Source organism: Bacillus rossius, chromosome 5, assembly GCF_032445375.1.
Source record: "Bacillus rossius redtenbacheri isolate Brsri chromosome 5, Brsri_v3, whole genome shotgun sequence".
NCBI lineage: Eukaryota > Metazoa > Arthropoda > Insecta > Phasmatodea > Bacillidae > Bacillus > Bacillus rossius.
The window spans coordinates 84,314,600-84,342,384 of NC_086333.1; the positions used below are offsets into that span (position 1 = coordinate 84,314,600).

General features: G+C 46.0%; 1 protein-coding gene across 6 annotated transcripts in view; it reads left to right on the forward strand.

Annotated features, from left to right (window-relative positions):
- The window catches only part of LOC134532171 (matrix metalloproteinase-14), a 53,030-nt gene extending 25,590 nt beyond the window's left edge, over positions 1 to 27,440 (forward strand). Inside the window, exons 3-10 of one of the 6 annotated variants that reach the window (XM_063368552.1) lie at positions 2,235 to 2,342; positions 16,361 to 16,672; positions 18,367 to 18,515; positions 19,882 to 20,038; positions 20,973 to 21,251; positions 21,668 to 21,849; positions 23,374 to 23,593; positions 26,436 to 27,440. In XM_063368552.1, coding sequence (XP_063224622.1) covers positions 2,235 to 2,342; positions 16,361 to 16,672; positions 18,367 to 18,515; positions 19,882 to 20,038; positions 20,973 to 21,251; positions 21,668 to 21,849; positions 23,374 to 23,593; positions 26,436 to 26,470 — 1,442 coding nt within the window. In that variant the 3' untranslated portion in view covers positions 26,471 to 27,440. The remainder of the gene's footprint in view (positions 1 to 2,234; positions 2,343 to 16,360; positions 16,673 to 18,366; positions 18,516 to 19,881; positions 20,039 to 20,972; positions 21,252 to 21,667; positions 21,850 to 23,373; positions 23,594 to 26,435) is intronic. The other 5 variants (XM_063368551.1, XM_063368550.1, XM_063368555.1 and 2 more) reach the window with 5 other exon arrangements.
- The last annotated feature ends 345 nt before the right edge of the window (positions 27,441 to 27,785 follow it).

Here is a 27,785-nt window from a genome sequence, read left to right on the forward strand (position 1 = left end):
ACGAAACAGTTGATGCTGCAGTGTTTTAACTTTCAGCAGGCCTCGGAATCTTTTCGCGAAATGTGCATGCCCTTACCTATAATATCTCAGTAGATATGACTTACGATTTAGAAAACACTCTAGTCTCAAAATCAAAATCAATATATATGATCCAATCCATTAACTTGACAAATAAAAAAACTTTATATTTATAAATACATATAAAAATATACCCACCTTACTCTCAAAATATAAAATATAATTAAGGTACATTCTTTCAGAATTTTTATAAGCTATTTAAAAACTTTGAATGCACTTAAAATAATTAACTGACATAACGCAGCAAATAAAAAAAAAATTGAGGTGTTTGTGGTGCACCATAAATTCAATGGAAAGTTTTCATTTCCCCAGGGGCAGGTGGCAACACTGCTTCACGCCAGTGCAACAGTCGCACGTCATTGGCTCCGGTCTAGCGCACAGACAGTCGACATGACGCACGAGCTGTGCTCAGAGCGAGGACATAACTACTCTTAAAACACTGTAGCACCGACTGACTTTCTTTCAGGCCCTTGTGCTCGTGTCGAACCACCAATCACAGCCATCCAGAGCGGAAGCAAGTGTCTGCGTCACAAGGAAGAAACCTCTGGGGCGGACATTGCAGTCTAAATGATGTTCACATTCTTCCGTTAGTAATAACTAGAGACCTGAAAAATTCTCGGGTTCATTTCGTGTTATGCTAAAATTCAAATAATTATACCTTAGTGCTGCTTCTGCCATTGGTTCACTGTTAATCTGGACGACTGAGGGCCAATTAGAGACCCTATGACTCCAATATCATCTACACACTCGGGCAAATGCCAACTGTTCATTAGCTGCTGACTCGCGAGTCGTCTCGACTGGGTGGCCTGTGATTCGACACTTCAATGAGTGAGGGTCTCTAATTGGCCCTCAGTCCTCCAGATTAACAGTGAACCAATGACAGAAGCAGCACTAAGGTATAATTATTTGAATTTTAGCATAACATGAAATGAACCCGCGAATTTTTCCGGTCTCTGATCATGGGTAAAACCCGTGAAACACAGCCGCAGACAGGGTGTAGCTGCACGGGCCAATGGGCGTGCAGGAAAGACAGGTCCGCGGGGGAGTGCCGGGACATGGCGCGGACTTCCCTGTGCCTGGTGCGTGAGCGGACCGTGGGTTTCCCTGTGACGTGTGTTCCCTGTGGAGCTGGTCCAGAGCAGGTTCTGTTCCCACTTCAGTCCGGCGCGCACGCCTTCTCTTACACTCAACCACGAGACACGAGTTTCATCCGAGCATCACACACTAACAACTTACAAGTTGCACACATTTCAGATGAATCATCTACCAATTCAACATACAAGTTTGGTACTAAAATAAACCATATAAAAATGTAGTAAATTTAAAAATTAAGATATGATCAAATACAAACCTTAAACATATTAAATACTTTTTATTGCAAAATAATAAAATGCTAACCCAAAACATTAATATGGGTTTAAATAGGATAAAAGTATTAAAACATAATTAAAAATCTTATTATGATAATGTCATTCTCTCATACACTCACACAAAATTTCATCCAGTAATTCCTTGGTTTCGTGTCTGTGAATTGTAGAGAGACAATTTTTTTTACATCAATTACGCACTGCGCTAAACTGTCACCTTAACGGTACGAATAACATCACTTACTTAATATAGAGACCGGAAAAATTCGCGTTTTCGATGACATCTAGGATAGACTCCACAATCTCCAACACACTCAGGCAAATGCCACCTGCTCATTGGCTACTGACTCGTGACACGTGTCAACTGGGACGCTTGCGATTCGATACTTTTTTGGTTGAAGGTTTTCCATTGACTCAAAATCCTTCAGATAAACTGTAAGCCAATCGCAGAAGCAATATAAAGGTACAGTTGTTTGGATTCTAGCATATCGTGAAATGAATACGCGAATTTTTCCGGTCTCCACTTATCATCCAAAACATTTGTAAACGTGTAGACGTCTGTACCGAACCTTGAGCTCGCGAAGAGCTTGGCCAGGCTGTCTCGGGCAGCCAGCAGACCTCTCAGTCCATTGTGACGCGCTCCACTCCACTCCACGTGCTCCACTCCACCCGCTCCACTCCACATGCTCCACTCCACGTGTGCAGTTGTGCGGCGCCAGGCGAGTGTGCAGTGGTGGGCCGGGCTGGAGCGCTCATGCAGTGTTGTTGTTGTTGTTGTTGTTGTTGCAGGCGAGCTGGACGAGGACACGGCGCACACCATGAGCCTGCCTCGCTGCGGGGTCAAGGACAAGGTTGGCTACGGCGCCGACGCCCGCACCAAGAGATACGCCCTGCAAGGTACAGTCTGCATACACGAACCTGCATGCTTCTCGGGCAACTGCTTCTGGGGACTTGCCTACTGGCAACCACACATCCTTATTGTGATGCTCTAGAACTCAAACACGTTAACGGTGAACTGCTTGTGTGATTGGCCAAAATTTATCTGGAGGCCAGTCATGCGACTCTGCCGCCGCCAATGAAAACATCGCATCTGCCCGAGTAAGCAAAATATTTACGTGTCACTCCTAAAGGCCACAGAGCCAGCGAGGTACGTACCCGTACACAACCTGCCTTAGACCTGTTTCAACTGAGAACACATTAAACTAAGTAGTTTCGTATTCTGACGCCTCCTTGATTGAAGTAAAAAACAAAGCCATGGTTCATTATTGTTACGAGTAGTTGTTGTGATTCGCTAAAAGATTACGGAATCGTTATCTCCAGGGTTAAGCTGGTCTCAATTGGGTCCGTCACCCGTCCGTCATCTGTCCGTCAACAAGCCTGGTGGTTCACACTGATCCGCATGTCCGCCGTGATTGTTTTACACTTGGTTGCCGCCAACAACTACTGAGGCTTATATTTTTGAGGAAATTTCTCTTGCAAAGGTTTACCATTTTTACGACCATGTACGCTAAGCATTTATTAGTGAAAACAGAAACTAAAATAAGTATTAAAATATATTTTTGAGTTACCGCGCATCATTAGTTACTTTTGTGTCTCGAACAATTATTGTTCATATCAAACTCAAACCGTGTTCATAGGCAACTTAAGAACATAATACGGAATCAGGTTAGCATTCAAACAAACTAAAAATCCTTTTAAAATAAAGATAATGCCTTTCAGACATTTTTAAAGTTATATATTTCACCCGTTCGTCCGTCGCAAGTCAAAGCTGGGCAAGGTTTTTAAGGAAGGACGGATGGAACTTTTCGGGCCATCTGATTGGCTGCAGGTCACGTGATGGGCGCCGGCCGGAGGAGTCCAGCTTCATCAAACACATCTCACAAGAAACAGATGTCGCTTCAGTTGGCTGGTGCGGGCATTGCCCTGCAGCTCATGGCTCGGCAGAAGATAGTATCAGTTGACCCAATATAGAATAGCTTTTATACATGCTGTTGATGCAAGGGAATTATTATTGAAAACAAAACTCTAGCGTTACCACTGTTATGTCCCGCAGGAGCTGGCGTGCAGTTATTCCGTGACGGTGCGCGCGGCAGGTATCTAGGATCATTAGTTAGATATTCGGTTGGGAGTTTTCAAGCTGCATCAGCGCGAAATAGCTGCTCGCCAACGAGAACTGGCTGTATTGTTATAATTGTCAAACACGAGATGTCCCAGTTCTGAATACATTAAGTAGTTTCTTTCATAATGCGGCACCAGAAGGAATTTTTTACACCACCATTTTGAATATCTATTTTAAAAACTAGCCACACCTTACAGGACCTATTTAATTTGTTAATTGACTCGCTCTACAAACAACAGGAGTAGGCTTTAGATGGCTTACTTGTTGAGGTCAACAATCGTAGCCAATAGCTGTTACGTCATTTACATAAGTCAAAGGTGAAATAATTTCAAAAAATACCTAAAAATAATGCATGGAGTTGTTTAGTTGATATTAGGCAATAACTGCAAGTATATAAAGAAATATAAAAAAATTATATATATGGCCCCATGTCAGGAATTACGATAGGATTTTCAACATGAAATGGGCTAGTCCAAGATGGCGGTGCACTGCAGAGGCGCGGGTGTCGCACTACTCATGCGTGGTGCTGTACTAGTCCAAGATGGCGGTGCACTGCAGAGGCGCGGGTGTCGCACTGCGCATGCGTGGTGCTGTACTAGCAGTGTCCAAGGCCGCGCGACCCTAGCTCTTCAGCGAACTGTGACGTCACCGCTGCCCGACCTGGCTAGCGACGGCGAGTAGTCCACTCACAGCCTTCATTCCGCGCTACTCATCACCAGACACTGTAGTCAGGGTACGATAGGCTACGAACCAACAAGTCACCATTGTCTTCTGGGCAATATATTCAAGTTTCATAGTTAACCATGGCTCAGGATGAAATAAGAACACATTGTCTTTGTGCTGTTTCTGCTGTTTACATAACCTTCCTCTGTAGGACTAGCCAATGAGAAAACCCCAGCCAAAGAAGTGTCGAATCCCAGGTTAGACACTTGAGACGTCTTGTAAGTCAGCAGATAATGTATCCGTAATATTGACCCGAGTTGGATAAAATGATATATTTTAATTTTATTAAAAATCTTCATCATGAAACTATTATCAATGTTTCATGTGTTTAGCCCACATGAAGATAGCAAATAGTAATTGTCTAGCAGTTGTAGCACTCTTGGTCTGGCTGCTGCCCTCCCATCCACGCTGGAAGTACGTGCTTACACCTGCTCTGCTCTGCTCTGTGATTGGCGCGACCGTGAGTCAGTAGCAGCAGGCTACAGCAGACTGTCTCTGACATTGGTCCAGGTTAACAAGCGCACTGCAGACACCTGAGTATAGCACACTATGGACAGTCAAGTGAGAAGAACACGTCATCTAGAGACCTGTAAAATTCGCGGATTCATTTCGCGATAGGATAGAGTCCAAATACTTTTGACATTATTTTGCTTCAGTGATTGGGTCACAGTTTATCTGAAGGTCTCTGGGCCAATGAAAAATCCTTAACATAAGAATTAGCGAATCACGATCATTTCAGTCAACAGGTGTTACGAGTCGGTAACCAATCAGCAGATGTAATTTGCACGAGTGCATAGAGGATCATGGAGACTATCCTTTATGGATTTGAAATCGCGAATTTTACAAGTCTCTAGTCATGACGTGGTTGAAACGCCTCGGGTGACCTGGAGACAAGGGCAACACTCAGCCAGACCTGGAGCAAGGCAGATGGTCGCAGATGAAGCAAGGTTGGTGCGGAATGGTCGTGGTGTGCGCTGAGCTAGGTCGCCTCATCAACCCCACTGGCTCGGTCTGTACAGTGGATGTTGCTTTGTTGTGGTGCGGCGAGTGATACATTTTAAATCTCACTGAATAACGATTCAATATGGCTGCATATCCGAGGCTAACATATTTGAATGTGCTACTACAGAACATACTAGTTCAGGTAAAAATTAACTTCATAAATACCACACCCAAAAGTATTGCAGGGTTATTCTCGTAGTAGTACACAAAAATTAATTTTAGCTAATTGGTTAAAAAAAAACCTTGTGTCATTATATAAATTTTTAATATGGTGCATGAATATGTATATAAGCCTATCATAAAATTAAACGAACATCGAATAGCTGCAATTCACGTGCAAAATTGTAAGAATTACATCAATAAGGAAATTCTACATTACGTCAGCCCTGAAAAAAAAAAAAAAACAGAAAAATCGTTTTAAACCCATCGTGAACGGTTTCTTACAAAAGTATGTGTGAAAATAATCAAAATCGCAGAAAATTTTGCAGTGTATATTGTACATGTTATCTCTGTAATGAAGCATATCTTAACAGGGGTGATTAATATATAGATCCATTATTATTGAGCGCACTCATAGGGCAGCAAAGGAGGCTTGAAAAACGTGAAATCTACTTCACCTTGATGAATGGAAACTCTTGACGACCCTGAACAGTTATAAACAAGAAGTGTAGCCCGCAAATAATGTGACATATTCATCGACCAATAATAACCACTTAAAAAGGTTTCATTACGTATAGGTAAGATAAGTCTGTCCTAGAGTGAAATCAATCTAGAAAATAAACGTAGTTATACTTATAGTTTTCAAATTTCTATTCAACTTCGAAACAAAAATATATTTCGATACGTTATAGATGAATATGCTAGAAATATTCACGGATCTAAAGGCAACAGTTTTGTTGTAAAACGCTGAATGGAGCGTTTGGGCAGCCTCCAGCAAGACTTACTTCCGCCGCGAGCGGAAGTGGGTCCATGGCGGGCGGTAGAGCATGTCTCCTCTCAGGCCTCGTCAGACACAGAGCAGCAGGACGTACAGAAGCCTAGCAGCCCCCCAGTGTTGCCAGTTCCTCCCTCTGGGGCTGGCAGTGCCTCGTCAGACACAGAGCAGCAGGACGTACAGAAGCCTAGCAGCCCCCGTAGTGTTGCCAGTTTCTCCCTATAGTAGCCGGCAGAGGCTTTGTAAGTAGTTGGAAATAACCGGTTCAAGGTCAAATTCTGGCTATTGAATAATGCCAATTTGCAAGGAAGTGGTTGAAGGGTAAGGGGAGAGACATAGGTTTCTCCGTAGCGAACACTTTCAAGAACGTCTGAACGTTGCTCTTTATGTGATGGCCATTATCATCGAGTGCCCCGCTTGCCAGTTGCCATTTGGGATTTTTAATTTTTCTTGCTTCATCATTCCACCTAATTAATAACCACGTAGAGGTGAGGAGGTGAGTTATGGCAAGTGGATATTTAAATGAATCGTGATAGGAAGGAGTTACGATGGTTAGGACATGTACTACGGGGACGCCATTTTGAAAATCTTCTCCTGCATCCTCATGCCACCTACGTCATGGGAATTGCAGTTCGAGCATAGGCGGAGAAGTGACGAGTCAGATTCCACCCGATATGCTTATTAGTCACGGGAAGTCGCGTGGGAGGGTAAGGGAGTGGTAGAAGGGGCGGAACGATGACGTCACGAATAGTTCGTTCCTTGCTGCGATAGAGCGCTAGTTTCGCGGTGTCTGATAGGAAACATACATCTAGAGGCCAGTGGGTTATTACTTCCAGATTCCACCCGAAGCAGGTTTGACCTAAACAGCTGTTACTCGGGCACTCGATGACTAAAATATTTACATGTAGTTCGTGTAAGATGAGAAAAAGGTTCAATCTTTCATAAATAAAAAAATAGCATGTGCTGGAAAATTTATTGTTTCAAAGATTTATTACAAATATTATTTGTCTCGAAATGTTTTTTTCATAACCCAGTCCAGTGACATGGGGCAGAAGGCTGACTTCTGGCGCATGCTGGGGTCGGTCGGAGGAGAGACTGGCTGTGTGCATGTCTTGCCGCCGAGTGCTTCGGACGAGGCCTGGAATAACTTAATCGCGTCTCGCGATGAGTTGGGGCGTAATAACCCCCTCCCCCTTCCCCCTGCCCGGAGCCTCGGTCCGGGCATTCCTGAGCACGCTGCTCTGTGTCGCTCTGGTGAAGCAGGTCAGTGGAGCATCAGCGCGGCTGTCACGAGCTGGCTGGGCGATGTACTGCCACGTGCTACTTAATCTGTATTCATCTTCTCTGTTTATTTTTAATTTTTGATTATTCTACTGATTCTCGAATGTATCTTTCCTTCTGATGTGGGATGTTGACTATTGTGTGGAACTGGTTGCATTCAATGCTGGTTATGTAGGAGAGTTCTGCTGTATCTGATCGTGGGTGAGCATGGACTCCCTGCACACACCGGCTGGACTTCGGCTGGAATTTTATCTTTCACTGATGCCAGGGACACCTCAATCGTGTTTGTATGTTTGAGAATCGTGTTTTCTGAGATTCTGGCCACGGGGTCTGGAATACCTTGGCTGTAAGCAACCAAGGCTGTGCTAGGAAGACGCTCGGCGGAGCTGCAGGAAGGTGTCGCCACACGGCTGGCTCCCAGAGTCGAGGGCGACCCTTCACGCCGAGGAACTGGAACTGTGGCCGGACACATAGCACCACGTGGCCACGCTCCTCGGCAAGTGCGTGCGCATCCAGGACTGGATAACATCCGAGCACTCTCGCTATTAGCACCCCCTGCCCACAGTTGAGTCGCGATATGTAACGTGAATAACAATGACAATTTCACTTGATGTAAGCTTTTGGACATACGCCATTGCTAAGCACATGTATGTCTGTAGAAGAAAACTACAAAAAACACAAAAGACAAAAACACAAATTAAGCAAAAAATTTATGTTGTCAACAGGATATAAACACCACATAATATTCCATAATTTGTGTTTTTGTCTTTTGGGTTTTTTGTAGTTTTCTTCTACAGACATACATGTGCTTAGCAATTGGCGTATGTCCAAAAGCTTACATCAAGTCATGCACTCCCATTGCACAAATCTTTCAAAGACAATGACAATTTCAATATTTTAATGCAGCGCACCGAAATAATAAAAAAAATACTTATTTTGAGTAATACATTCATTAATAAGTAAAATTAAGCCGGGGGTTATTGTTTTTTTTTACTTCATTTGGCGATTTCACATCTGTATTGTTATCAACAGAACTCTAAATCAATGTTGTGTTGGAGCGCAGTGTCGAGGCTACAGGGCGCAGGGACACAGCGGTGGACGCGAGTGTTGCTTGTGGTTCGGAAGCCACTGACCAGGGACCCTGTGGCTTCCTTGCGGATCCCCGGAGCCCCATGCGGGTCTCCTCCACTCTCCTGGCCGCACTGTGGCGCGCGGCAGGGGGAGGCTGATGGAGGCCGATAGAGCGGTATCTGAGAGATAGCGCGCGCTTATCTGCAGCATGGCCCGGCCAGCTCTGCCTCATGAGGCACCTGCAGTGACTCGTGCCTCATGGACCCGTCACGGCCCGGCTTCTGTGTCTCCAGTGCCCGCAGGACCTCAAGCACTGCATTAACCAACCAAACACACCCTTACGCTTGGAACATGTAGGTTCATAGATGTTTCCTGGCCTAACTGACTGCGATTCTAACTGCGCCAACACACCGCAGAGGATACAGCGTACAATCAAGAAGATAAACTGGTTTAGTTTCAGTGATTTGTTTGAGAACGTGACGTGAAACAGTGAGCACGAATTGCCAAAAATAAGCAGGCGTTCCTCTGGCTTGGGACTGAAACATATTGTTTAGATATTAATTTAAAGTAAAAATTACCGTTATTGAATGTTCATAATTTTTTACCCTTTTTATTCCAAACAATAAATAATTGTGAACTTAATATAAACTGTATTACTGCCAGGAAACCTAAAGTAAGTTAATATTTACAAAGCAAAATCATCAAATTTGAATTCTAATCTTGAAATTTTATATTATAAAATGTACAGACAATATCAAAAATTACTGAGTAGGCTGACCCTCGTGTGTGAACCACAACAGTGGCTCACGAGTTGTCCAACAGAGCAGTCACTCACAAGCTGTCCAAAGAGCAGTCACACTCACGAGCTGTCCAACAGTACACCAGCTAGCCCTCTGTTTGTCTGGAGCAGCAACTCCTCTGGAGATATTTACAGAGTCGTCTTCAGGACACTTTACTATGTCGGTGACAGTCTTGCCCGACATGGAAGAGTGTATCAGGGCTGTCATTCCACACTCAAATGTTGTCGCTTTGTAGAACTGGATCGAAATAACCTTAGTGGAATGTTTTGTATGGACGGTTACACATTATTCAAGTGGCTGTACACTATAACAAAAATAATGTTCGGTTTGGTGATATAGGTGGTTAGGTAAATACTAACATAAATTCCTTATCTCCTCACATAGCTTTAAAGTTACTGCAAGAATGCTTGCACCAGCATACGGTCGAGACGTCACTCCCTGCATTGCTTCAAATCTTATAATTTCGTTTGATTGTTTATATTAGCGTGGCTATGTCCGTGCTTCTACGCTTAAACTAAAACATCAGTAATAATGTATTATTAGTGTGCATTGATTGTATGTTTATTTTTTTCCATCGCAGCTTAAATGAAGCCAGTTCTAATGGGGTAAATCAGAATTTTCTGTTCCTTCTCGGCTGCACGGAACAACTCGACCTGAAAGTTGGTATTCCGAGAGCGTTGTTTTCCTTTGTCTCCCCGTGTTCTCGCGTCTTTGGTTTATTGTTTGCTCGACTATCTCGCCCTCTCTCTTCACAAACGACTAAGTGCGGCCAGAGCGACAGTCGGACGGGCAGAGGAAAGAGACCTTGAGATTGCTTCACCAGTCGACTATAACTTACCTAGATAGAAGATAGTTTAGTGGATGGTGATAGCGTGAAAACCTCTGGATGCCTGCTTGCTTTCTTTGTTTCTTGTCATGAGGATACGTCAGCTGGCCAGGAGTGGAGCGACGCGCCACACACTCAGGGTGTCCACAGTTAGTACTGTCCTACTAGATCTAGTACTTTTATAAGTTTTTTAGTGGTCTAGTACATTTACGCTCAGATCTAGTACTTTTTTCTTTAATATAATAATACTACAGTAACTCCAATATGTTTTATTATTAAGCGTAATTATTTCTAAAAACTATGGAATTTTTGTGTGTGTGGTGTGAAATTTAAGTTCAAGCATTGCAATGCCATAATAACTTCCTAAATTGTTAAAACCATAAAAAATTATAATTTAGTACTTTTTTTCTCGCCTAAGTTGGTACAAAATATTTTTTCCTTGTGGACACCCTGCGCACACTAGGCTGTGACCTTCATCAGCACTCAAGTGCTGTAGTGCCACTGGCAGCACATGCCGTCTGCCTCTCCTCCTGATCCAGTCTGTCGCAACTGTCAGTTGTCACCGACGTGGTGGCAATAACACTCGATCCCACAAACTTGTGTAGCCGGGTCTTCGATTGAGCCTGCACAGTTTCTTTTAATGAACCAAATAGCGTTCAATCAGGTTATACGGTTACGTCACAGGTTACGCTGTCCCGGTGATATGATCGTGACGCAACAAGATCTTTGAAAACAACACCGATTTCAAGCACGGACTAAATATCTGTCTTGAGTTTTTGCACGTGGCCTCGTTGTCAGACCTCACACGGCCTTGAGCCCGTGCACTGTTCACATTTTTATTTTTATTTTTACAGATATAATCATTTGAACAGATTATCCAATTAGCTTCGTAGACTGGCATGTAACAAGTTCACTTGCTTCGAGGAAGTTCTCGCAAGAATAATTTGGCGGTGTTAACCTTCAGAGACTTGCAGTACTCGGTAAACACACTCCTGTTCCATATTCGCAGCTGTTCACACTATCTGCACCGGAATACAGCGCTCCGGAGTGGTTTGTGAAGCGACAGTTGTCTGGAACTACGAAGAAAACACGCTTCATTTATTGTAGGTCATTTGTTCGGCAAAGTTAGTAAATTAGCTCTAATTATCATGAACGGTTCTTCACTGACGTCGACGCGACCTCCAGCACGGAGAGGCGAGTGGATGCGGGCCGTGCAGGGATTGGTGGTTCTGCTGTGCGGACTTCCAGAAGGCCGGCGGATCACTGTGTTCCGCGGCAACTGGGCCGTCATCTGTGGAGTCAGTCAGGCCCGACTCCTGTCCGCGGCGAGGCCAGACCTAACCACCTCCACGCGAGGTCGCTGGTCGCTGCATCTGCATCCACGGTCCTAGATATGGCTACTGGATCCACGGCGCTGGATATGGCTACTGGATCCACGGCGCTAGATATGGCTACTGGATCCACGGCGCTAGATATGGCTACTGGATCCACGGCGCTGGATATGGCTACTGGATATGGCTACTGGATCCACGGCGCTGGATATGGCTACTGGATCCACGGCGCTGGATATGGCTACTGGATCCACGGCGCTGGATATGGCTACTGGATCCACGGCGCTAGATATGGCTACTGGATCCACGGCGCTAGATATGGCTACTGGATCCACGGCGCTGGATATGGCTACTGGATATGGCTACTGGATCCACGGCGCTGGATATGGCTACTGGATCCACGGCGCTGGATATGGCTACTGGATCCACGGCGCTGGATATGGCTACTGGATCCACGGCGCTGGATATGGCTACTGGATCCACGGCGCTAGATATGGCTACTGGATCCACGGCGCTGGATATGGCTACTGGATATGGCTACTGGATCCACGGCGCTGGATATGGCTACTGGATCCACGGCGCTGGATATGGCTACTGGATCCACGGCGCTGGATATGGCTACTGGATATGGCTACTGGATCCACGGCGCTGGATATGGCTACTGGATCCACGGCGCTAGATATGGCTACTGGATCCACGGCGCTAGATATGGCTACTGGATCCACGGCGCTGGATATGGCTACTGGATCCACGGCGCTGGATATGGCTACTGGATCCACGGCGCTGGATATGGCTACTGGATCCACGGCGCTAGATATGGCTACTGGATCCACGGCGCTGGATATGGCTACTGGATCCACGGCGCTGGATATGGCTACTGGATCCACGGCGCTGGATATGGCTACTGGATCCACGGCGCTGGATATGGCTACTGGATCCACGGCGCTGGATATGGCTACTGGATCCACGGCGCTAGATATGGCTACTGGATCCACGGCGCTGGATATGGCTACTGGATCCACGGCGCTAGATATGGCTACTGGATCCACGGCGCTGGATATGGCTACTGGATCCACGGCGCTAGATATGGCTACTGGATCCACGGCGTTAGATATGGCTACTGGATCCACGGCGCTGGATATGGCTACTGGATCCACGGCGCTGGATATGGCTACTGGATCCACGGCGCTAGATATGGCTACTGGATCCACGGCGCTAGATATGGCTACTGGATCCACGGCGCTAGATATGGCTACTGGATCCACGGCGCTAGATATGGCTACTGGATCCACGGCGCTGGATATGGCTACTGGATCCACGGTGCTAGATATGGCTACTGGATCCACGGCGCTAGATATGGCTACTGGATCCACGGCGCTAGATATGGCTACTGGATCCACAGCGCTAGTAATGAATACTGGATCCACGGCGCTAGATATGGCTACTGGATCCACAGCGCTAGTAATGAATACTGGATCCACGGCGCTAGATATGGCTACTGGATCCACGGCGCTGGATATGGCTACTGGATCCACGGTGCTAGATATGGCTACTGGATCCACGGCGCTAGATATGGCTACTGGATCCACGGCGCTAGATATGGCTACTGGATCCACAGCGCTAGATATGGCTACTGGATCCACGGCGCTAGTAATGAATACTGGATCCACGGCGCTAGATATGGCTACTGGATCCACGGCGCTAGATATGGCTACTGGATCCACGGCGCTAGATATGGCTACTGGATCCACGGCGCTGGATATGGCTACTGGATCCACGGCGCTAGATATGGCTACTGGATCCACGGCGCTAGATATGGCTACTGGATCCACGGCGCTAGTAATGAATACTGGATCCACGGCGCTAGATATGGCTACTGGATCCACGGCGCTAGATATGGCTACTGGATCCACAGCGCTAGTAATGAATACTGGATCCACGGTGCTAGATATGGCTACTGGATCCACGGCGCTAGATATGGCTACTGGATCCACAGCGCTAGTAATGAATACTGGATCCACGGTGCTAGATATGGCTACTGGATCCACGGCGCTAGATATGGCTACTGGATCCACAGCGCTAGTAATGAATACTGGATCCACGGTGCTAGATATGGCTACTGGATCCACGGCGCTAGATATGGCTACTGGATCCACAGCGCTAGTAATGAATACTGGATCCACGGCGCTAGATATGGCTACTGGATCCACGGCGCTAGATATGGCTACTGGATCCACGGCGCTAGATATGGCTACTGGATCCACGGCGCTAGATATGGCTACTGGATCCACAGCGCTAGTAATGAATACTGGATCCACGGCGCTAGATACGCTCCAAGAATGGCTACCAGCTGGTCTGTTGCCGCTCGTGGAAACTTCAAACACACGGAACTCACACAACCGAGAGCTATAGTTTGCAACGGCCTTAAGACCTCAATTTAAAGCAAAACAAGTTTATTGTGTAGGAAATACGCTCAACAAACTTGTTACGTTTCCCATGCGTTTCACATTATCCTGCACAAAGTAAAGAGAAAGAAAGAAATGTACCGAATTGAAAGGTTAATTACTTCCATTAGGTGGTTGAATAAACGATGCTTTTTTTTAACAGTATGTCTGACTCGTGTCTCAATCGCAGAAGCAATGAGCAACATTCAGGATGATCAAGAATTCGACCCACAAACTTCTGCTGTAGGATAATCGCGAACACGTAAGTTGAAAACACTGTACGGCTTGTGATCCGAGCCTGGCAGGCGCCTAGGGAGTCGCAGCTGCACAATGTTTTTGTCGCAGATAATCCACCTCAAATGGCACACAAAGCGTGTGGGAGATCTTTAACTGAACAAAGTAGCGCCGAGACCGCAAGGAGCTGCAGGATGAGGGGGGTGGAGGGAGGCACTGGGTGGCGGGTTCGATCCGCGTGAAGCCTGTTCCGCTTTCCCGTCCCAGGTCCAGTCCCAGATGTTGTGTATTCCCGCGTGACGCAGTCTGTTTCGCAACAGTTGGCAGAGCGCGGCACGCGGCCAGGTGGAACAGGCATTGCGACCACTGCTGCTGGGTGGCCACAAGCGAGCCAGCCAATCAGACTCCACCAGAAGACATTGCGACCACTGCTGCTGGGTGGCCACAAGCGAGCCAGCCAATCAGACTCCACCAGAAGACATTGCGACCACTGCTGCTGGGTGGCCACAAGCGAGCCAGCCAATCAGACTCCACCAGAAGACATTGCGACCACTGCTGCTGGGTGGCCACAAGCGAGCCAGCCAATCAGACTCCACCAGAAGACATTGCGACCACTGCTGCTGGGTGGCCACAAGCGAGCCAGCCAATCAGACTCCACCAGAAGACATTGCGACCACTGCTGCTGGGTGGCCACAAGCGAGCCAGCCAATCAGACTCCACCAGAAGACATTGCGACCACTGCTGCTGGGTGGCCACAAGCGAGCCAGCCAATCAGACTCCACCAGAAGACATTGCGACCACTGCTGCTGGGTGGCCACAAGCGAGCCAGCCAATCAGACTCCACCAGAAGACATTGCGACCACTGCTGCTGGGTGGCCACAAGCGAGCCAGCCAATCAGACTCCACCTGAAGACATTGCGACCACTGCTGCTGGGTGGCCACAAGCGAGCCAGCCAATCAGACTCCACCAGAAGACATTGAGACCACTGCTGCTGGGTGGCCACAAGCGAGCCAGCCAATCAGACTCCACCAGAAGACTCTTAGCCGGGCACTGTTCATTCATACACAGTTATAGATCAGCCGAATTATAGCACTTCTTGTTTAAATACAGAACATGGACAAAATTTCACATCTTAGTTACATTTGGTAGCATTCTTCTGTTGTGTTTGATATCTATTGCTTGGTACTGTTGCCGTTGGGATACAAATTTCAGTTTAACAGCCGTGATTGTGATATAGGTCCTGAGGGTTTCTTCTACGTTTCTTGTTTATTATATTATGTGCTTTCGATGTCCATTCCGACATGTTGCTCGCTCGCCGATCGGAACAATTCATTTTTACTGAGCAGTGTTTGAAGTCATATCCCGAGTGCTGTATCGGTACGAGGATCCGCTCTCTCGGCAGTGTTTGAACAAAAATGTGATATACTTTATTTATAAACAAAAAATAATAATACTTGTATTAGGAGAGATTAGAACTCTCAGAATCTTTTTTTTTTTTTTTTCGAGTCACAACATTATGACCTAACCCACCCGCTCAGTCACTTCTGCCTTAGCTGAGTGTGAAATGTATGTATGTGTATGGAATATGTCGTATCTACTGGAGAAAAAGGCAGTTAAAAATAAGGGGGGGGGGGGGGGGGGTTTGTCTGTAAAGTCGGTTTACGGACAATAATTTTACGTGATAACGTCGTAAGAAAACATTGACGAAAAAAATTGCATACTTTTTTTTATCTTCAAATATTATTTTTTTTTTTTTGCAAATTTAATTCAAATAATTTGTTTAAATATGATCGCGAACAATTAAGTTAAAAAAAAGCCCGCCTTAACCTGTTCGATATTGTAGAAGATTTTCCTCGCACGGATGGTTGGCCGTTTTTTTTTTGCACTCTCGGCTCAGGCAGGAACGTGAGACAATGAATCATTCTTTTTTCGTGCGTGCAGCCGGCGTTCATGGATTTATAAGACGTTATGACGTCAGATATTGTATTAGTGGAGATCATAACTCTCAGAATGTATTGTTCCGAGTCACCCACTGTGTCGCTCCTGCCTGAGATGAGTGATGCACTGTGTGTGTGTGTGTGTGTGTACTACGCACGAGCAAGGCGTGTGTGTGTGTACTGCTGGAGAAACAGGCAGTGTGTTGTTGCAGGCAGCCGCTGGCGGGTGAAGAACCTGACGTACCGCATCGCCAAGTACCCCAGCACCTCGCGGCTCAGCCAGAAGGACGTGGACGCGGAGCTGGGCAACGCCTTCAACGTGTGGGCGGGCGTGACGGACGTGAGCTTCACGCAGAAGAGCAAGGGCCAGGTGCACATCGAGGTGCGCTTCGAGAAGGGCGAGCACGGCGACGGAGACCCCTTCGACGGGCCCGGAGGCACGCTGGCGCACGCCTACTTCCCGGTGTACGGCGGCGACGCGCACTTCGACGACAGCGAGACCTGGACCATCAAGTCCTTCCGAGGTGCTCACTCGCTATGTCCTCCAAGGTTTCTTCCTAATACGAAATCACTGTAGGGGCATGCAGATTTCGCGAAAAGATTTCGAAACTAGATGAAAGTCAAAACACTGTAGCATTGTCTGTGTTTCGTGATTGGTAGGTGCAGGTATTCTTCGCGAAAAGATCTGAATGCGTATTAGACTGCAACGAGGTGTACGCGTACCTGTGGTTTCTTCACTGTGATTGGCGGCCGTCTGCGAGAAAAGTCGTTGCCTTATTTGACCGAGCCACTCAGGACGCGTTTGCTCCCGCACTGAATCACTGTGATTGGTGTTGTAACAATCGATCTGTACCTGGGATAAACTCACACAATCACGAAAAACATACAATGCTACAGTGTTTTGACTTTCATCTAGTCTCTAAATATTTTCGCGAAATCTGCATGCCCCCAGTGATTGGGCGAGGGCTGTCTGAGGCAGAGACATGACAGTTGTTGACGATGCTTGCAGGCACGAACCTGTTCCAAGTGGCTGCTCATGAGTTCGGCCACTCTCTGGAGCTGTCTGAGGCAGAGACATGACAGTTGTTGACGATGCTTGCAGGCACGAACCTGTTCCAAGTGGCTGCTCATGAGTTCGGCCACTCTCTGGAGCTGTCTGAGGCTGAGACATGACAGTTGTTGACGATGCTTGCAGGCACGAACCTGTTCCAAGTGGCTGCTCATGAGTTCGGCCACTCTCTGGAGCTGTCTGAGGCAGAGACATGACAGTTGTTGACGATGCTTGCAGGCACGAACCTGTTCCAAGTGGCTGCTCATGAGTTCGGCCACTCTCTGGAGCTGTCTGAGGCAGAGACATGACAGTTGTTGACGATGCTTGCAGGCACGAACCTGTTCCAAGTGGCTGCTCATGAGTTCGGCCACTCTCTGGAGCTGTCTGAGGCTGAGACATGACAGTTGTTGACGATGCTTGCAGGCACGAACCTGTTCCAAGTGGCTGCTCATGAGTTCGGCCACTCTCTGGAGCTGTCTGAGGCAGAGACATGACAGTTGTTGACGATGCTTGCAGGCACGAACCTGTTCCAAGTGGCTGCTCATGAGTTCGGCCACTCTCTGGAGCTGTCTGAGGCTGAGACATGACAGTTGTTGACGATGCTTGCAGGCACGAACCTGTTCCAAGTGGCTGCTCATGAGTTCGGCCACTCTCTGGAGCTGTCTGAGGCAGAGACATGACAGTTGTTGACGATGCTTGCAGGCACGAACCTGTTCCAAGTGGCTGCTCATGAGTTCGGCCACTCTCTGGAGCTGTCTGAGGCTGAGACATGACAGTTGTTGACGATGCTTGCAGGCACGAACCTGTTCCAAGTGGCTGCTCATGAGTTCGGCCACTCTCTGGAGCTGTCTGAGGCAGAGACATGACAGTTGTTGACGATGCTTGCAGGCACGAACCTGTTCCAAGTGGCTGCTCATGAGTTCGGCCACTCTCTGGAGCTGTCTGAGGCTGAGACATGACAGTTGTTGACGATGCTTGCAGGCACGAACCTGTTCCAAGTGGCTGCTCATGAGTTCGGCCACTCGCTGGGGCTGTCTGAGGCAGAGACATGACAGTTGTTGACGATGCTTGCAGGCACGAACCTGTTCCAAGTGGCTGCTCATGAGTTCGGCCACTCGCTGGGGCTGTCTGAGGCAGAGACATGACAGTTGTTGACGATGCTTGCAGGCACGAACCTGTTCCAAGTGGCTGCTCATGAGTTCGGCCACTCGCTGGGGCTGTCCCACTCGGACGTGAGGTCGTCGCTCATGGCGCCCTTCTACCGCGGCTACGACGCCAACTTCATGCTGGACCAGGACGACGTGCAGGGCATCCAGGTGAGGGTCTGGAGGGACAGGAGGCCCGTGGTCTGTCGGCTCCTGGCCGCAACAACCCACCTCCCTGCCCACGCTGGCAGTATTGCTGGTTGTCAGACCACCTTAGCAAGTCTTCTTTGTCTTTTCGTGTAATTTCATCGTGCTTGACTCTTCTGTGAGAATACAGGCCTAACTATAACCATGGCAAACATTCTTAAAGACATAATATTCTTGTTAACATCTTCATGAACTCGTGCTAGCAACGAAATGCTACCTGTTTGCAATCTGGTATGGTTGGAGTTGAAGCAGCAATAATAAAACTTGGTATTCTAACAAATACAATCAATAGAAATACAGACAGCAACAATTATTCTGAGCATAATAATCAAGATAATCAATAAAAATTGTTCGAGTCATGTGTTGCATGTAAGAGAATTTTAAAGCAACTAAATTCGTTTTTAATTAATTTGATATACACACAAATGTGTAAAACCTATTTAAATAAATATATGCCGTAAAAGGCATTTATTGACAAAGTAAACTTACACATTGCCAAACTTACTTAGATATAACATTTTCTGAAAGTTAATTTACGAAACTCTTTGCAGAAATAAAATGAAACGTTCATAACCAAGTCCACAGAAGTCAGGAAGCATAGCTCCTTACTAATGATAAGTCACTAGTCTCACAAACCTGAGGAACCGTATTCGAGTCCCTTTCCAGCTGTGTTGACTTCAGTTCCCTGTGTTTCCCGACATTGTCCCTGACAAGTCTTGGGGTGTTCTTGCTATAGCCCATGGCCGCTTCCTCCCTCAATCTTCTGTTCCGGGCAGTGTTTCCATGTGTGATCTCGCTGCGACGAGACAGTAAGTTCAAGTTTAAAAGTAAAATAAAAATTCTCAAGCTTTTTATTGTCGCTATTACAAAATTCTTAACATACTATAAATATTAAGTTATTTTTAATAGTTGTATTGTTTATTATGTGTAGGAAGAATACCGTGTTCCCTTGTAGCCAAAGTTCAGTTACTTTCCATTATGTTTAAAATACTGTACTTGAAACAATTTTCAAGCTGTTTCTAATAGGTCTGGCTTGCAGCCTGAAAAAGCTAATGGTTGAATATGTTTGGCTTTCAGCAGTGGCCCTTGGGAATTGTGCACGCTAAAACATAATTATCATGTGACAAGGAAAAGACAAAATATATTTTATAACACTTCATTTATATTAATTAAATGTCCACATGAGTGTTTTGAAACCTATAAAAGCCTTGGGGGTACTTCTATTTGCAATAGCGTGAGTGTAAGAAAATGACGTGAATTGTAATCAATGGCAAGACGCATGTGCTGAGTATGTGAATACGTGATGCTGAGGTGCCAAGTCGGTGTCCAGGCCTTGTACGGGAAGAAAAGCACGCCTACCACCACCGTGGAGAAGTCCACTCCAACCAGCACCGAGAAGACCTCGAACGAGGATCCCCTTCTGTGCAGAGACGGCTCCATCGACACCATCTTCAACTCCGCTGAAGGCGCCACCTACGTGTTCAAGGGTGAGTCTTCTGGATGAACTAGCCTGTCACCGAGCGAAACTTACAATATAGTTACCGTGGCTATAAGGAAAAGTACTATTTCTTTTTATCTGACAGCCAAGTATCCAGGCCTATTTAAATCTGAAATATCGTTGTTTATATAATGTTATTAAAAACCAATTAATCCCTGAAGTAAGCTCTCCAGTTCAGTTTGTACTTCTTCAAGCTGGTATAGATACTTCGGTGAGAGATACTATTACATAAAAATTCCATTAACAGTTTGTTAGCGACCATAATAGAAGCATATCTGAGGAATTCAGTGTGTATCAGTAAAAAGATCACTGTATTATACTGAATGAATCTAATTAGTTAATCTGCTGATGCCAACCAGTACAATAAGAGATGTTGCATAAGACAGCTGGGCCAGAGGGAAGGCCAGTGCATTAAATAGTTTTTTTTTTATTGAGACAACTCTTGTCAGTTATGAGTTCGTACTCTTACCGATGTGACTTGTTCCTCGTCGGCTGTTCTTTTAAAAATCAATCTTGGTTACATTTTGGTATTATTATTATACAGACTAATATATGTGTTAAAAATAACGAAAACTGATTGACCTAATTTCAAAATACACAATAAGCTAACATTATTTTCTCTTATGTTGTTTCTCACTTAAGTCAGGGTCAGTATGGCTAATATGAGATAAGACTGCCCGACTGGGGAACATAGAGAGTCAACCTGAAGGAGAGATGGGGTGAAACCATAGGAAGTGTTCAGGGAGACATCAAGTACACAAAGCATGTGCAGGAGTATGCGTCGCTCATCATTCTTCCTGCTTGAACAATAATGAGTTCAGATCCACTTGACGAACACCTTCACCATTAAACCTTAGGTTTCCTCGTGTCTGCTCGTTCGCTGTGCGGCGCAAGGTGGAGCTAGAGGGTTCGGTGTTTCGCAGGCGACGACTACTGGAAGCTGACCCCAGAAGGAGTGGCCTTCGGCTACCCTCGAACCATCTCCCGCAGCTGGAAGGGCCTGCCCAGCAGCATCGACGCCGCCTTCACATACCGCAACGGCAAGACGTACTTCTTCAAGGGCGACCAGTACTGGAGGTACGTGGGCAAGAAGATGGATGGCGAGTACCCCAAGCCCATCTCGGAGGGCTTCACAGGCATCCCCGATAACCTGGATGCGGCCATGGTGTGGAGCGGCAACGGCAAGATATACTTCTACAAGGGTGAGTGTCTTCTGTATCCCTGTGGGGTCTTTCAGTAGTGTTCTGTGGGGATGGTTCACAACTTGTCTTCATCGATCAAGTATAAGGTTTATATGCTTATTCGAAATATTGGTTTGTAAAAGCAATCCAAAATAGTTTGTTACATGGCAAATTGAAATAATAATTACATTTTGTTTTACCAAAACATATTTGGTTACAAAAACTTAATTTTGTTTCTCAGTACATAAATATTGTCTTAATGTAATAAGTGTGCAACCAAAGATCACTTTTATTCTTGGAGGTTATAGTTCCTTAAGCATCTCTGCATATCGTGCTAACCAAAATTCTAGCTACTTTAGATTTCCTTCTGACCTTATTTTGCTCTCTTTTACTCGGTGGCTGCTGGTGTTGTCTGAAAGTGGCGTGGCACTGCACAGGGAGCAAGTTCTGGAGGTTCGACCCAGCACAGCGTCCTCCCGTGAAGAGCACCTACCCCAAGCCCATCGCCAACTGGGAGGGAGTGCCCGACAACCTGGACGCGGCTCTGCAGTACACCAATGGCTACACGTACTTCTTCAAGAAGAACGCGTACTACAGGTTCAACGACAGGACGTTCGCGGTACGTGGCCTATTCTCGCACTCCTTTTGTTGAGCGAGACGCAGTCTACAACACACTATTCCTGGTAAAATATGAGATTATACTAAACCTGCTTATTGAATTGATTTCCATATTGTTTTTTTAGGACAAGTGCCACTGCTATCACGCAGAGGTTTAACCTATGTTACTAGACACAGCCAACGAACTGTGCCCTCTATGTGATACTAATCAGTCAATGTCTCAGAATGATAGCATACTCAGCTCCATGCATTTGTGACCTCCATAAACAGAATCTAAGGAACTAGATTAAATTCCCGTACATTTACACTATACATTCAAAAGCTGTAAGTGCAAATTATATCATTATTTTCCCGAGCTCCAAAGATCAGCTTTTCCTTCTGTTACTCTAGATCCTGAGTTCTCTCATTCAAACTTCTCTCTGCAGTACCCTCCATCCTTCAAAGAGCCCTGTTGGGTGGTCGCGTGTACTAGGAAGCCTACTGCTATTGTATGCGCCCAAACTCTAGCGTACGTATGGATCATGAGCACCCTGCCAGTTTCCAGGTGGTTCGTAGACCACTGTCCCACTCTATGAATCTGTATGAATGTAAAAACTAAATAAACACCTCCTATCCCTTTATTGTGTACCGCCCTCTTCTCTTAATGTTGTTCTATTTCACACTATTGACCAACTGTTCCGTGGCCTTTCTGTAATTGTAAGTAGTTACCACATGTTGACAACCATTGTGGCTGGAGTTGGTATATAAAATGTAGTTTATAAAAGAGTGAATGACATCATATTGTAACCTACACAAAGTAAAAAAAATGTAATGATCATATGATGATGGACTTATACTTCCAATTAGTGGTATTTATCTTCTTTTACCATTCTGCTATCTTTTTATCTTTCTTCCACCCCTCTGGTAATCTGTTCCTTCTACATCCTTGCTTGTTGATTCCATCGCTTACCTTGACATTTCTGACTTGTTTGAATGCTACAGGACCATCTCACACTAGCTGTCCACAGTTGGTCAGCTTTGCTTGGCGTTGCATGACCAATGTTGCCGAAGGTGGATAGCTCCACCTGGCACTGTGTGACCAATGCTGTAGTGACAGGTGGACAGCATGTTACCAATGCTGTAGTGACAGGTGGACAGTGTGTGACCAATGCTGTAGTGACAGGTGGACAGCATGTGACCAATGCTGTAGTGACAGGTGGACAGTGTGTGACCAATGCTGCAGTGACAGGTGGACAGCGTGTGACCAATGCTGCAATGACAGGTGGACAGCGTGTGACCAATGCTGCAGTGACAGGTGGACAGCGTGTGACCAATGCTGCAGTGACAGGTGGACAGCGTGTGACCAATGCTGCAGAGACAGGTGGACAGCGTGTGACCAATGCTGTAGTGACAGGTGGACAGCGTGTGACCAATGCTGCAGTGACAGGTGGACAGCGTGTGACCAATGCTACATTGACAGGTGGACAGCGTGTGACCAATGCTGTAGTGACAGGTGGACAGCCTGTGACCAATGCTGCTGTTGCAGGTGGACACGGCAGACCCGCCGTTCCCCCGCTCGGCGGGCCACTGGTGGTTCGGCTGCTCGTCGCAGACCAGCGGCACCTACAAGCCGGGTAACTCGGGCTTCAGCTGGTTCTCGCAGGTGCACGACGTCACCGAGGATGAGGGCGTGGCGTCGCCCCAGGTCCCCGCCCGCGACGACCAGTCCCTACACACTGACGTCGACGACCACATCCTGGACGCAGGTAGCTGCCGGCCTGGCGCGGCCTTCCCCTTCTGGCCGCTTTGCTTCTACCACCGCCGTCACCTCCGCCACAGGCTGCGCCCGGTGTGGGACTAACCGAGGTCCCTTTGGCCCGCGTGTACATAGGCTTAGGCTTACTCACCTGGACGGGCGCTTTGCCACTATCCGTGTCGTCACTTAGCCACAGGCTGCGCCCGGCGTGGGACCAACCCAGCCGGGGATAGGCGTTGCCCCGCTAGCGTGCATATGGCAGTGTTGCCCTTCTGGCCGCTAGATGCATGAGCAGCAAGGTGTGCTCCCCTCCACCACGTGAGCGCAGGGAGCACTGCAGAGGCTACCACCTCGTGGCCTCCGCCGTCAAGTCACTCGGGCACGACCTGTTGAAAGGCCCAGTACACTGACTCTAGTAACAGATTAGGGGTCTCTTAAAGTTTACTTGGAAACAAAACAAAAACACGTTTCCTCCAGTAGACAGGGCATGCTTCTCCAAAATATATAAATACTTACTTCATACGACTTAATTCGTAGCTTTCTCTTTTAAAATCTTCTGTGTGTTCTTTACCTGCTAAACCATGTCTATTTGCAAAATCTTTACTCATAAAATTTTTCCAGCTGAACGAATTTGCAAAAACGTTATTTGGTTGTAACTTAAGTAACTTTCAGTCTTTTGCGAAACTAATGGATGCATGAAGATGGCTGATTAATAACTAACCTATTGTGCATGTCAGTATATGAAGTACTAACAAATATAGGTATAAGTGTGTATTAGTGTATTTAAATAAATACAAAATTATAATTTATACAATGAAATTCATGAAGTCTGATTTTGTGATAAATATGTAGGGTGTTTCATAGCAGAAAAGTTTTGTTTGGATCATTATGTTCCTGAATATTGCATCTTTACATACTGAACATGAGAATGTTTTAAAAAATTCTTCATTGGGAATGATAATGCGTTTCTTGACCACAGGTTTGGAAAAATAACATTTTTACTATTTCCAAAATATATCTTAAGTAATGATGCTTTGAGCCAAACGTGTAGGGAAATAGTTTCATATTCACATCAGATAGAGTGCTGATTGGTTATTAGTTCTTACTATTGTCTTTAAGTCTCAACTAATTCTTTTTCTGATTGACTTGACAGACTTAACACAAAACTAACTTGACGGACACTGGGACAGCATCAAGGGACAGCTACTAACTCTCATCCTCGGCGTACGTATGGACCTGCTTCTAATTCTCTGTGGCTAATTTTACACTCCAAGTACTATCTGATGTTATCACCCTTCATATGAAGAGGCTTACTTTTACTCTGCAGCTTACACTAACATCAAGAATTCTGAAGTAAATTTCCAATAACATTAAAATTTTTATCTCACAGCTCAACTGCAACATCAGATAATAATTTTAATGATTTTTAAAATTGTCTTCAAATTGTATTATTATTTCAGTTTGTCGACTAATTAAATAAGTTTAACTATTATTCCTTGCTTTAAATATTCTGTTATCAAGGTTTACAAGGAGTAAAATTAGCCACACAAGTTTGCTGAATAATTTTTGATGCTAAAATTTTGTGTGTAACTTTTGGTCAGGAGCTTTGTTTACAAGGGTGCTTATAAACATGGGTGTATTAAAGCATGAATTGTTTGGTAAATGCATGTGCACTGCATGATATTGAAGCATAGCAAGCACATTTTATAACTTTCGCTGCTTAATGTTGACACTGCTAACCGCACCATCAAACTGTTTGTGCGACTAGGGGCATGCTTCACTGGAGTACGATAACACGCCTTGCATGCATGGAGCAGGCAGTACTGTGAACAGGCGAACAGAACAGTGATGTAGATGACCTGTGTGTGCAATAGTTGATCTTATATATTACATTTTTTATAATTTTAAAGTTTTAATACCTGATGCCAAAATTTATCACATGTTAGCGTAAATTATTTCAATACACACTGCAACTAATAAATCATTTTATGTTCTGTTCGCTTTTGAAAATCATGAAATATTGATATTCAGCTAATTGTTTTAAGATTACTAAGATGAGGACTGTAGAATGTGATTGTGCTATACATATAAGCTAACTTACAGAAATCTGGAAGGAGTAATATCAAGATAGATGAGTTTGATGATGTTTACAAAATCTAATGCCACAAATCAATCAGATATTATTCAGAAGCAATGAGAAAGCATGTGTGTGCTCCACACAATCCTGGGTAACTTGCACAATCATAACTGCAGCTTTCAGTTGGTGTTGCATTGTTCTGTGACGTAGCAGTAGTGTAACTGTGTGTCGATATAACACTCTCCCTTGAGAATGTGTCGCCTGTGTGACGTAGGCCTAACTCCCTAGCTCAGTAGCAAACTCCCGTAGTTAGATAACTCTTGTGTGTTCCTGTGTTTGTCTGCATCGCCCGTGCCCGCACTAGTCACTTCGAGCCTTGATCCTTGTTTGTTTGCACGCATGTCTTTGCAGTGGACACTTGCTGTAACCAGCAGTGCATACTTGCGTGATGTGCCCGTATTGCACGTAGCATTGGCACCTCACCCTCTTACCTAAACTGTAGTTAGTTATTTGGACAACTCAATTGTGTGTTCTTCATTAGAATGATTTCGAATTCTCAATTTGTTAAAAAAAAAAAAAAAATTCCAAAATAGTGATAAGTAAATTACAAAAGTTACACATTAGTGTCTAAAATGGCATGATTCGACCTGCGTCCGTGACTGCGAGCCGACTGGAACGAGCAGCAGCAGACTGCAGTGTGCAAGTGTTGTCCAAATAACGCCGCCCGCACCGCACCATGAAGTGTCGTGCTAAGAGCGTGCTCCGCGTGACGCAGGCTCGCGGAAGCTCACGGGCGGGAGGAGCGGCTGACACTCGTGCGGACACTGGGCGGGCCGCACCTCGAGGCTGGTGTTTGCTTTGCAGAGGAGACGTCCCCGATGTGGCCGCTGCTCGCCTGACGGGTGTGTGTGGCTCAGGGTCGCTTCTCTGGGGAGAGTTCGTTATACCGACGCCGGCGCCGCGCGCCTGTCCCGGGGACTGGTTGTAATGTGCAGTGTGGGTGCTGTTGGAACTCAAGGTGAGCAGCAGCAGTCGGAGGACAGCTACCCGCGCGACCAGAAGAGCCTGCACTCCGGCTCGACAGTCGCGACCTGCTCCCGCGCGTGGCTCGTCGTCGGCTGCTTGCTGGTGCTCCTGCGGTGAGCACGGACACTGCTCCTGCGATGAGCACGGACACTGATCCCCCCCCCTCCGCCCGGACACTAGCCCGTGGTGCCGGCGCGCCGCGGCGACAGAGGCAAGTGCGGTGCCGCGGGACGCTAGACGAACCATGCCGCCCCACCGATGTTGCGGCCGGCTAAGACTTGCCATCGACAGCGGCCGCGACGAGGGCTCGTGGCAGTGCGCAGGGCAGCCACAACTAAGAGTTCCTGGACTTGGGACCACCCGTCACCGGTGGACGTGGTTGGTCCGTCACTGAGAGTCTTCCGTCGTGCGACTCGGCCTTGTCGGTGGACGTACAGCCTGGAACCACATCGACCAGCAGTGGTAAACCATCCATTCAAGAACATGCTGGTGCTTCGATACCATGCTCGATGTAACCTGATGTCAAAAATCACATACATGAATCCAATTGCACAGAATTGTCATTTAGGGACAACGATTTCTGTTACACAAGGTCATTGCGATGTGCCCTTGAAAATTAAATTCTGATTATATCTACAGTAATAAAGAAAATTGGTAATATCAGTATCAATATTTGGATCAGCACTGGTAGGATGTATTTGCGTGAATTAAGACAGTAAGTAAAAACTTTTACATCCAGAAAGGGAAAAAAAAACTCACTAATCATTTAAAATTGGTATCCCGGTAATGTAAACTGATACATATAAAACCACCGTGTCAAAAAAGTGTAGTTATGTATAACACTATTTTTTTTCTACAAAGCCTGCACAATTTAGTAGTGTACAGCTAGTATTCTTTGAGCCAAGTTTTGAGTTGACTTTTTAAAAGAAAAGTTAACACTGAGATGTCTTCCATCAGTGCCTCTTAACTGGAGACACTGCAGTCCGACAACTTTGCTGGCAGCTCGTCAACTCAGTCACCAAAAAGGATCGTTGATAAAAAATATATATTTGGAATCCCCTAGTGAAGGTATCGCGGTATTCAAAAATTATTTTTATAA